This window comes from Chinchilla lanigera, unplaced genomic scaffold (assembly GCF_000276665.1).
Source record: "Chinchilla lanigera isolate Chin_1 unplaced genomic scaffold, ChiLan1.0 scaffold00042, whole genome shotgun sequence".
Lineage (NCBI taxonomy): Eukaryota > Metazoa > Chordata > Mammalia > Rodentia > Chinchillidae > Chinchilla > Chinchilla lanigera.
The window spans coordinates 14,546,317-14,558,709 of record NW_004955443.1 but is presented as its reverse complement, the minus strand read 5'-3'; the positions used below and the strand labels follow the sequence as shown (position 1 = coordinate 14,558,709).

General features: G+C 34.9%; 1 protein-coding gene across 1 annotated transcript; it reads right to left on the bottom strand.

Annotated features, from left to right (window-relative positions):
- Positions 1–11,330: 11,330 nt before the first annotated feature.
- Positions 11,331–11,838, bottom strand: LOC102005977 (interleukin-6-like). Its single transcript, XM_005392049.1, has 3 exons — positions 11,637–11,838; positions 11,506–11,588; positions 11,331–11,471 (listed from the first exon to the last, which is right to left on the bottom strand). Exons 1-3 carry the CDS (start codon positions 11,836–11,838, stop codon positions 11,331–11,333), a joined length of 426 nt encoding a protein of 141 aa, XP_005392106.1.
- Between the last annotated feature and the right edge of the window lie 555 nt (positions 11,839–12,393).

The following is a 12,393-nucleotide window of genomic DNA, read 5'->3' as shown; positions in this document are numbered from 1 at the left end:
GTACCAGGAACTGAACTCACGACCTTGCGCTTGCCAGGCAGACGCTTTGCCGCTGAGCTAAATCCCCAGCCCCCTAGTTCATATGGTTAAAGTTGGCAAATTAATGGTTACTTTGATTTGTCATTTTCTATGCTGTGTTTTATATTATTGTTGTCAGAACCACTACAGCTAAAAGTCACATAATTGTTCTAAACATCTGTTACAAACATTACCCCAGGAATTAAACTAAGAAAAAGGAAAAAAGGAAGTAAAATGAAATGAGGAGACACTTAAACAAGATGCAACCTCAAATATCACCAAAGCAAACCCAGGGGAGAATGAGGTGAGGCAATCTGAAAAATATTCACCTAGCCTCCCCGAAGTGGTAACAACAAAGCAATTGAATGAGGCTGCAGAAAAAAAATCAAATCAGAAATAACCCCTCAGATAACTGCAGAGATGGTGTCCACAATGGAAACCATGCTTAGTGATGCTAGAACAGATACAGACAAGAAAATAGAAGAACATAAGAAAATGATGGAAGCCATGAATGCTCTGCATAGGAAAGAAATAGAATTTTAAGCAGATATTCAGGAGAATACAAATTGCATTGAAATAATTTGCAGGAGATTAAGCCAGTGTGAGGACAGGATCTCAGATAGAGAAGGCAGGCTTGCAGCTAGTAATCATGAAAACAAAGATTTCTTTAAGAAAACCAAGAGATCATGAGAACTCAACACAATAGCTGCTAAATGATGCAAAGAATAATAACTTACAATGAATTGTAGTCCGTGAAAAAGCAGGAGGTAGCACAAATGTTCTAAAAAACATTTTCACAGATACCATGGCAGAAAACTTCCCTGGAAGAGAAAAAGAATTTGATATATAGTTAGGTAAGGCATATAGAACTCCGATTGTCCATGACTAAAAAAAATCTATACCAGGCAAATCATGGTTAAAATTCCAGAAATTCAACACAAGAATAGAGTGTTAAAGCCTGTTAAGGAAAAGAAACAAAGCACCTATAAATGAAACAAACCCTCAGGTCAAGGAGAGCTTGAAGTGAATTATTTCAAACTCTAAAGAAAAACAACCTTTACCCAGATTTATGTACCCTGCAAAACTATCTTTAATAACCAATGGAGAAATAAGATACTTCCATGGCAAAGAACAGCTGAGGAAATTTATGACCACCAAACCAGAACACCACATGTTTTGAAGGACTTTCTAGAAAGACAAAATGGGGACTACAATCCCAAAAACCCAAACAGAAGAAATCCACCAGGCAAGGCCAAATAAACAGAAGGAGGGAAAAAAATAAAAAAAGAGGGGAGCCAACTCTAGGAAAATAACATGATAAAGATGAGTCATTCATATCAGTTGTAACTATCAGTGTCTTTGGCCTTCACTAATCAAAAGACACAGACTGGCAGAATGGAGAAAGAAGCATGATCTAACAATATGCTGTGCATAAGAAAAATATTTAGCTAGAAAAAAAAATTCATAGACTGAAATTCAGTGGATGGAAAACAATACTCTATGCAACAGGAACTCAGAAAAAGCAGGGGTAGCTAATCTATTTGCAGGCAGAGTGAATTTCAAGTCAAGACTGATTAGGAGAGATAAAGAAGTTTGATTCATTCTCACAAAGGGGAACAATCCAAGAGGAAGAGATAACAATTATAAATATATATCGAACAAATACCACTGTATTTAGCTGTATAAAGCAAATATTAAAGGACATGACAAATCAAATAAGCACTAGTACAATTGCACTGGGGGATTTCAAAACCCCACTGTCACAAAAAGACAGATCAGCTAGACAAAAAAAATCAACAATGAAATAATAGAACGGTATCAAACTTTTGAACTAATGGACTTAGTAGAGGTCTACATAGTGTTCCACTTTAGATCATCACAATACACATTCTTCTCAGCTGCACATAGGATGTCCTTCAAAGTAGATCACATTCTAACCCATAGAACATGCTTAAGGAAATGTAAAGGAATTGAAATTATCCCATGCATATTATTAGACAATAGAACAATGAAATTGGAAATAATGGCAAAAGAAACCACAAGAACTTCATAAAAAGGACTGAAAGCAGTCCTAAAAGGGAAATTTATAGCAGTAAATAAAATACAGCAAGCAAAATAAACAACTTCATGTTGAACCTCAAACACCTGGCAAAAGAAGAGCAGGCTAAGCCAAAAGCTCATATGAGGGAAGAAATTATAAGCACCAGAGTGGAAATTAATGCACTGTGGAATAGAAAACATACAAAGAATCAATGAATTGAAGAGTTGGTTCTTTGAAAGATTAGACAAAATCAACAAACCCTTGACCAATCTTATCATAAAAAGGAACGCTGAAATCCATGCTATTAGGAATGAAAAGGGTGAGGTCATAATGGATTCTGCAGAAATTGAGAAGATCATCTGTACCTACTTTTAAAACTTGTATTCTAATAAGATGGAAATTGCAGAAGAAATGATGGACACAGTCCTAGATACATGCAAATTGCCAAAGTTGAATCAAGAAGATATAAAAATGCTAAGTAAAACAATGTCAATGAAATTGAAGATGTAATTAAAAACCTACCAACAAAGAAAAGCCCAGGACCTGATGGATTAATTGCTGAATTTTACAAGAAATTTAGAGACGATTTAACAACCAATAATTCTCAAATTCTTTAGTGAAACTGAAAGGGAAGCAATACTCCCAAATTCAATCCTGGAAGGAAGGATTACCCTTATACCAGAACCAGAGAAGAACCCAACCATGAAAGAGAACTACAGCCCAAACTCCATGAAGACCATAGATGCAAAAATGCTCAGTGAGATACTGGCAGACAGAATGCAGCAAATCATCAAGAGTGTACCAAATGGGATTCATACAAAGGATATAGGGGTGGTTCTACATACATAAATCAATAAATGTGATACATCAAATTCCTAGAGCCAAGGACAAAAATCATATGATCTTCTCAGTACAGGCAGGGAAAAGCTATTGACAAAGTCCAGCACCCATTCACGACAAAAATCCTATAAAAAATGGAATACTCATTATCTCAATTTAATGAAAGCCCTCTATGACAAACCAATAGCCATCATCATACTAAGTGGACAAATACTGAAAGCTTTCACCCTAAAATCTGGAACAAGACAAGGATGTCCACAGTCTCCACTCTTATTCACCACAGTACTGGAAACTTCAGCCAGAGCAATTAAATAAGAGAAAGAAATAAAAAGAATAATGATAGGAAAGGAAGAAGTGAAATTATCACCATTTGCAGATGACATAATACCCTACATATAAGAACCCAAAACTCCACTACAAAACTGCTACTTTTAATGAGCAAATTCAGTAGTATAACTGGCTACAAAATCGACCCTCCAAAATCAATAGACTTCTAGGCATGGATAACAAACTCATTGAGAGAGCAATTAGGGAAAGAACACTTTTCACAATAGAATTCAAAAAAATGAAATACCTAGGAATCATCAAAAAAATGAAACACCTAGGAATCAATCTAGTGAAGAATGTAAAAGACCTCTATGTTGAAAACCTCCAGCCCCATCCACCAACCTCCTGGCGAATGTGTGAGTATGTGGGGGAGGAGGAAATAATAAGAGAACAATCTCTACAAAACCCTAAAACAGTGTGATTTAAAGACCTTTTGGGCTGCAAAGTGCATGGAAATGTTGGGAGGATGGTGCGCCCCAAGGAGTATGGGAGTTCTACACAGTTCCTCTCCCCATGACTTCATTTGTTATCTCTTATCTAGTGAATATTTGCAATATACTTCATAATAAAATAGCACACATAGTATTTCTCCAGGTTTTTGAGTCATACTAACACATTAATCAAAGCCACATGTGACCTCCTGTTTAGAGCCAGTTGCTTAGAAATATAGATAGCACCTATTACTTGCGATTGGTATCTGACTTGATTACAGTCTTGAGGGGAATGAGTGAGGACTCAGCTCCAGACAGAGTGTCAGAATTGAACTGAATAAATGAACACCCAACTGGCGTCTGTTATAGTTTAAATGTGTTTCCTAAATTTAAGTGCAGGAATCTTGATACCTGATGCAGCTCAGAGGAGAGGTCTGGCTTTTTAAGAGGTGCTTTGGTAATGAGAGCACCACTCTCATTGTATTGGTCAGCTTTGCATCACAGAACAGCTGAGATATAAAACTTATAGAGAGAATAGCTTGATACTGGCTCACTCTTTTAGAGGTTTCAGTATATAGTCAATTTGGTTTATACTTTTGGGCCTGTGATGAGACAGCACATCATCATGGGAGTGTATAGGCAAGCAAAAGTGCTTACTCAAAGGCTGAAAGGTGGAAGAGAGGAAAAGAAGAGGTTACAGTCCCAATAACCATTCAAGGGCACATGTTTAATGACCCAAGGCCTTCCAGTAGGTCCTATCTGTTAAATATTCCACTACCTCTGCTACACCTCGATATTAAATGATCTTTAAAAGCCCATGTATTACAGGTTTGATCTGAGGCTGTGGCACTGTTGGATGCCACTAAAACCTTTAAGATGGTTTCTGGTACATTTATGGTTGTATAGTCATATCTAGTAAAACCTTTAGCATTTAGGGCCTAGTGGAAGGAAGGTAGGCCATTGGAGCCATGCCTGGGAGGAAATATTGTGACTTAAGCATGACTTCTTTCTGTTTCTTTGCTTCTCAGCTACTGTGAGGTTAATACCCTTCTCTGCCATGCAGTTGGGCCATAATGTACTGCCTTGCCATGGGCCCAAAACCAATGGTGTCAACTGACTATGGACAGAAATTCTGAAATGGTGTGGTAAATGGACCTTTTTTGTCTTTAAGTTGTTTATACCAGGTATTTTTCCATAGTGATAAAAAGCTATTAATGCAACCATATTAGTTAGGTTCTCAAGGCTAACAGAGTTAGTAGAAAAATGCACGTGTAATTATGCAAGAAGAGGTGTCATGCTCAGGCTTTGTGGTTGAACAGCCAGAGGATCCATAGCTTCTTAACCCAAGAAGATGGATCTGTTGGAAAAAGTCCATGGTTAAAGGCCCAAAAGCTCCCTGGAGAGTTGCAAGTGTAAGTCTGCATGGGACAGATTAAAAAACTGACTGGAGGCTGATGTCCAAAGGGACAACAGCAAAGGATGAACCTGCTTAGGAGAACTGAAGCCATTCAAAATGAGCACATTTCTTTCTTGATGCCCCTTTTCATTTCATCCAGACTCTAACCCTATTGGCTGATGTCAGCCCCAACTAGGAAGGGTCTTCAGCCCTCAGTTTGCTGGTGTATATGGCTATCATTCACAAACACAGCAAGAGCTGAGTTTCAAGAACCTTTTACATGTTTCCTTTTCTAGTCAAGTTGACATCTCACAATGAATGGTCTCAACAATTTCCCCAAAATACAAAACTGGGCTCTGGGCTTTCACTCCTGAACTCTAGGGGGCAACACTATATATCTAAACTATACAATCTGAAAAAGATGAGTGCCAGTACTAAAAGGGATTGTAGATGTGGGTTTTCTTTCTTCCTTCTGCTCTGTGAGGTTAGAGGAGAAGGCAGGAACTTGATCTTTACTTTTGCTGTATTCAAAACTGTAAGCAATATATATATATATTTTTTTTTGTAAATTAGCTTGTGTTAGCACAGCAAAAATGGACCAAGACAAGCTCTGCTGGGGAATGTGGTGTATATCCAAAACCCTATACACATCTGGGACACAAAAGTGCTTTATGTTGAGGAAGTATTGAGAGAAAGTTTATTTTTTTCCAGTCAGAATGATTAAATATTAATAACTGTCAACTTTATTAAATCTGACCCTTGACCAGTTATCTACATGATATTTAGCATGTCAATGTGTAGAATATTTGCATCCTATATAAATATGTTAATTGTTTTCATGAAAAATCACTGTCTATCCAATTCCAAGGTGAAGTAGCTGTTTCTCTTCATTTAATACTATACACCCTTGAAAAATATGACTGATTACCAGACTGTGCTTAGAGTTGGAAATGTATCAAACATTTTATCAAGATTAAGTTATGTGAGCCAGTCACTCCAGAGATGACACCAGATATTAGCTTTTACCAATAAAAATATTTGAATATTTAAGTGAAAATGAGAATTTTGGAAACTGTGTATACATTCTTTTGCATTTGACAGCTTCTCAATACTTAAGGATATTTCTGATGACCCTGAATGTATATGACATTAATGAATATGGATTTTTAAATATTATATAATGAAGTTGTAGATATTTATAGTATTTTAACTAATCTCTGAAGTAATGCTTTATAAGTGTTGAATGTATGGTGTTATAAAATCAGGCAGAGGCGCAATACACTTTCACAGTACATAGTCCATGGAATTTTAATATGATAAAAATTTAAAAGTTCAGTGATACTATCTCAGATGCTACACTACAGTGATCTTTACAGAATCCACAATTTGATGTATTTTGATACAGTATAAAAGAAGGCTATCTGCAGATTTCTAAAGGCAAATAGGGTATTTCCCCCCTAGTTTCACATGTCTGTGCTTTCTTCACATACTCCATCTGGCACAATACAATACACAGTACACAGCAACAGATGAGGTACAGAGGCAAGTAGCAGAGTTCTGTTTTCTATTAAACCAGATAGCATGATATATTCAAGTGTGCAAAACAATTTAATTTTTTCTGTTGGAAAATATAGTTATTGTCCATAAAGCTATAATATTCAATTATATTTGAAAATCATTTTTAATATGACATTTATTTAATAGTATTTAAAAATTCACTTGCAACATTAGTAAAATTAATATTATTATCTATAAAATACTACATAGACTACAACTATTTTCATTTTTCAGTAATTTTGTGAGAAAAAAGTTGTTCCAAGACCAAAATATTAGAGAATTTTTCCAGGTAATGTTTCTACTGGGAGACATTTTAATGAGATCTTATTAGCTTTTCATTGTTGAGTACCTCTACACTTTTACAAGCATAAGTGTATTCTCATTGAGAATTTTATTCATAATATAGCCATTGTTATTCTCTAATTCATTTTCTCATTCAATTAATAAGTTCAGATACCAGGGTAGGTCATTAAGATAGAAGAAGAAAGCCAACACAACCACATGAAAGGTCTCTTTCACTGAGCCTGAGTAATAGTAAGATAGATGTGCAGTAAATAAACAGATAAGCAAAGGCATCAAATGATGTGCTCCAAATTGTTTTACAGAACCTTGTCTTCCAAAGTAATTATATTACACACCACATCAATTTTAACTTATAACATATAAAAGTACAATCATTACATCTATGTGGCCAGCTGAATTCTAATTTAAATGGGTCATCTTGACCCATCTTTATGTAAATATTTGGCTGAAATTCAAAGCTTTCATTGTCCAAAATGTTACAAAGAATTGCCATATAAATTATGTGAAATTTATTCCCTATGACCCAGTTAGCTATGAAGTAAGCTGATTTGATCCATAAGCATTGTGGACTTGGCTGTATAATCAGATATTCTGCTTTTTGAAGATTTAGTTTCTGTACAACTTGGGAAACTTCAACCACAATCTCTTTGGATCACACCCAAACTTATCTTTCAGACTGAAGGAAAGAAATAAACACTTTAATGTTATGAGCTCAGTAGGGTTAGTTTTCTCTGTTTTGTATTGTTTTTCTTGTTCTTCGTTTTTCCCACTGATCTCCTGAGCTGCAATTACTTTTTTGTTTCCTGGCACTACATGTCGACCTCTAAATTTCATTTCAGAGATTAAAATCTTATATCTCTCTCTCCAGTCTGTGAATTTAGGAATATTTTCATATCCTTTTACCAAAATGGCACAATATACAATTGTCAAGTCAATTATTTTTATAAGTTTGGCATCAGCATATGCAAATTCTAAAATACACTTGTGGGAGGATAATTTTCTTTATTACATTTTGCTTGGAACAACACTCTACAGGTACGTAAAATAGAAAGCATTTGCCATGGAATTGAAAACATTAAAATGTACACAAACACATACACGCTGAAAAATCTAGGGCACACAATGAGGGTTATTACTCCTTATATTTAGAAAATTAAGTGCAAAAAATGTTAGAAACCACAGAGATTTATAATATGCATGTAATTCTGCAGACAAAACTCAGGAAAGACAGAATAAACTATCTTTGCTCTTAAATAAATTGTGAGATGCTTACTTCTGCTATAAAAATATTATTCTTTAGTGTTTTTAGAAATGTTTGAATCTTATGTAAATTCTTTCATCACTGGGACTTAATACATAACACAAATGCAAGTGATTCTGGAAAATGTATAGTCCTCAAGCTTCTTCAAACTTGGTAAAGAGAAAAGAAGAGTTGAGGATGAGGCTGGTTATGGAAAATTAAAATGCTACCCAGAACATACAGATATTAATATATATCAAGATATATCCTGTGCATTGAAAATCTGAAGGTGAAAAAATATTGTAACTATGACACATGTGTTAATAAAATTGAGTGGACACATGATAAATTTTTGTGTGGTTATTGAATAAGCCAAATATACAAGATTTAGTAAGAGAAAGTGTGTTAAGTCACAAAAGGACAGTGCTAAATTTAAGTTACTGGAAATGGTAGCAGCAGATTATTTATCTCAAGAAGTAATGATTGTGCTGGGACTGCTGGAAGGGAGAATAACCCTCAATCACAGCACACTGTCCGCTTTCCATGACCTTCTTTCCTCTTCAGAGATAAAGAGGCAAATCAACAAATAAATAATGGGTAAGTAATCAGAATTACTTGATACAATGTAAAAGGAGATTTGATTTAGATAGGGTGGTTAAGGAAAGACTCTCTGGGCATATCATTCTTGAGCTCAGGAAAGGTCATATAATGAGAAAAAGAGAAAGATAGTCTCCATTAGGAAGACTTAACCACTGATACTAGGAGATGAGAAAAGTGTTCCTGCACTTGAGTTGCAGAATGGAAGGCACTGTGGCTAGAAGATAGTAAAACAGAAACCAAACTGAACGTATGTTAGAGAGGAACACGTGGAACTCTACGCAAGTGCAGTGGAGTGGAAAAGATTCTTGTGGTTGTGAAATTGGTGAGTGAAAGGACTGATTGTGAGGATCACAGGAGGCAATGGCAACCTAGATCAGCACTCATAGTTCCCACACAGAGTTAAATAATCATAAAGGACTTTGAGAGGCCATTGGATTTGTTTAAATCCTGATGCAGAGACACACATTACCAGACCGGAAATCCCATAAGGTTTGCAAAGAACAATTTCTGAAACACAATGAAAAGTAAGGTTTTGTAGATTTCACGGACAAACAGCTAGGAATAAGCATGACATCATTATCAGATGATGAAAACAAGACAGAAAAGAGTTTACTTCCTTTTTGTTTTTGGAAACTTAACTTTCAATAAAAAATGCAAGAAAGTGAAGTTTAACTAAATTCTCATTTGCTCTTTACTTAATTGAAGGTGTCAGCTCTAATGAATTACTTACCATTGTTTTTGTATTTATTTTTTGTCATATTAAACAGTGGATTATGTCTGCACACTTTTTATAATTGGTTGCATTTCTTCAAGTAATTAGATTTAAATTCCATTTTTGTTATACCACATAATTTCATTGCTCTTTTGGTTTCTGATTTTATATAATTATTAATGACTTTGCTTATTGCCTAGGTAAATTTTCCTCCCATACAGCAAATAAAAGAAAAAATAAGTTTAAAGTGTTGGAGATAAAGACTATTGTTTATAATACAGTTTGTAAAAATCTTTTAAAAAAGCAAAGAGATTAAACTGTGCATAGAAGAAAAATTTAGGTCAAAATTTTAAAGATAGGTCTCTTAATATATATTTGTAAAACATATTGTATGATAGAACTGTAATTATTTGAGATTTTATGCCCTATAGTAGGCTGAATACAATTTTCATTCTTATCATTTTCAATAGTATTTGCCACTTTTTAGTAATTTTGACCTACATTTGGATTTTTAAGAATATTTTCTTAAAAATGTGCCAAGTACTGAAAACAGTGTAATATTTCCTCTCAAAATCGGGCTTACAAAATAAATCTCCTTCGGTGGTATAAATTGCATTTGTTTTGCAGAATTTTATGGTCATTCTGATTTATGAAAGGAACAGTCTAAATTAAATCCGGATAGAAGACATATATAAGCTAAAGTTAGAGAAGGCTCAGGATAGAGATAAATTTTTAGAATATATTAAAACAAATTTTAAATTATATTTGCTTATAAAAGAGATAAGAGATTGAGAAATTTCTTTTAAAAATGTAATTGCTTCTGCTTGCCTACGATGTGATAATTTGAATGCTTTAATGCTTATAATATTTCATAGGACTCTTTGCAAAAGCCTTTGAGATAAATAAGGGCACTCTTTTCCCCAAATGTATGAATGAAGCAGGATTCAGAAGGATAAGGCAGGTGAATATGGCTTGTATACCATATGAATGAGTCTAGAACTGTGGTTTTGGTCCTCTTATTCAAATATCTTTCTCAAAGCATACAACTTTTACTATTCTCTGTCTACAAAAGTAAGTGAATAGTAAATGGACCTACTTGGCCAAAGAAAAGAAAGCGAGCATGGCCCTTACACTTAAGAATTACACTTAAAGTCTCAGTGTTATTTGGTACTAGTATTACTTAAGAAAAGACATAAAATTTTGTTGTGTTAAAATCTTTGCAAAAGAAGTAAACTAGTAAGTAAAATAGCAAAGTGTGTTTCTTTCCTATTTTAGTTAAATAACAAAAATTATCATTTATTGAATACCAGCTATGAACTGGAGAATTATTCCGTAGATATAATTAGTTCTATCTTAGAGATGAGGAAAATATTCTTAGTGAATATCTCTACTATATCAATAAAATTTACACTTTTGAAGAAATGATCTGGCTCTAAAACAAAAGACATTCAAAAGTGCCTGGACTTTTATAATGTCAAATTCATTACATATAATACCCACATTTCTATCACATATAAATTAACTAAAATTTCAAATATTAAATTATGTATTAATTAAAAAACAGTTAAAATAATGTCCTAATGCTCATGCTGTCAGTTCTTTGCACAGAGCAGGACAACGTAAGTACCCAGTGGATATGACATGTTTTCTGATCACAAGAAGAAGTTCCCATGCAGTGAGTAGTTTAGATGCCTAAACTGTACTTTCTGAAGAGGCCTCAAGTCTTAGTACAGGAAATCTTCAAGGCTATAGGAAATGGGGGTGAATTGTCAAAATCCTCTGCCTCTCTTTTTTAATAGCAGTGTCTACAATAGGTTGGTATTTGCTGTTGGTTTAGAGAAGATTATCATACTGGATTCTAGACCTCATCTTTCAGGGTCTGCAGCAGACAAGTCTTCAGCTTTGTCATTTGCTGTGGTATTATGAAACGTTTTCTGCATGTACTCCACATAGAACTGTAACTCCAGAAAACGGGAGGAGATTCTCAACAGACAATTATCTTCTGAGTAGAAACATTTATTCTGGGATGCCTTTTGAAAGAGTCAGGTTGTTTCTTGACAATGCCTTATTACTGACACAGTTGCCATAACTTTTACACAGTTCCTGTCTCACTTCTACAAGATCTTCACGGAAGAATGTATTCTAGTCTCAAGGTTGTTATGAAAAAGTACCTGTTGGCTTATTTGGGGTGGTATCAGCTCTGAAATTTCCTCTCTGATCTTCTGAGACATGGAAGAGAGTAGGCATCACAAGGAGCATCTCCAAGAAGGCAACTAGAGTGAAGGTGCTTCTGAAGAGGAATTTAATAACTCTTCCTGGAGTTAAGGTATTGCTTCCTTTGGTTCCTCTTTTATAAAGGTACCAAAGGAGCATTTTGTGCCATCTTCTAGAGAATGTTTGTTTCTCATGCTTGATGTATGCCTGGATTTGAATTCAAAGATGTCAAGACTCTAGGCTCTGAATTATGCCTTGACCTCTAATACTCAAGACTTCCTTAATTTGTCAAGCTTAAATAGACCCTCTGTTCCCTTATAATGTCTTCTCTTGCAAAAGAATCCTTGGTCTCTCACATTTAGACTCCAGAACAGGTCATGCTGCAAGTCTTAAGCTCGTGGGCTTAATCCATGCAACCATACTGGTTAATTTGAGGAATTTATTTTAAAGGTATTACTAATTCCATACCTCTCTGAGAGGGTCATGGAATGTAGCTTAAAGAGCTGCTGACACAGGCACAGGGAGAGGAAATACAGATCCCCTATGATACAACCAAAGGGTTTCTTACTACTGGGCGCTGTATCACCTTCACCAGGAAAGGAGTTATTCATAGCACCTTCTTTTGTCCAAGTCAAAATCTCATGAAGTTGCAACTGATTCTTTAAGTCTAGGTTACAATCAAAATCATATTACTTAGATGACTGAGTTGAAAAC

Bases quoted from the DNA above. Each gene is read 5' to 3' on its own strand.
- LOC102005977 (XM_005392049.1), bottom strand. From the start codon at position 11,838: ATGCTCCTTTGGTACCTTTATAAAAGAGGAACCAAAGGAAGCAATACC. The intron at 11,589-11,636 runs GTACTTTTTCAT...TCTTCCGTGAAG, and splicing joins CACCCCAAATAAGCCAACAG to ATCTTGTAGAAGTGAGACAG. The intron at 11,472-11,505 runs CTTTCAAAAGGC...AAATGTTTCTAC, and splicing joins TGTCAAGAAACAACCTGACT to TCAGAAGATAATTGTCTGTT.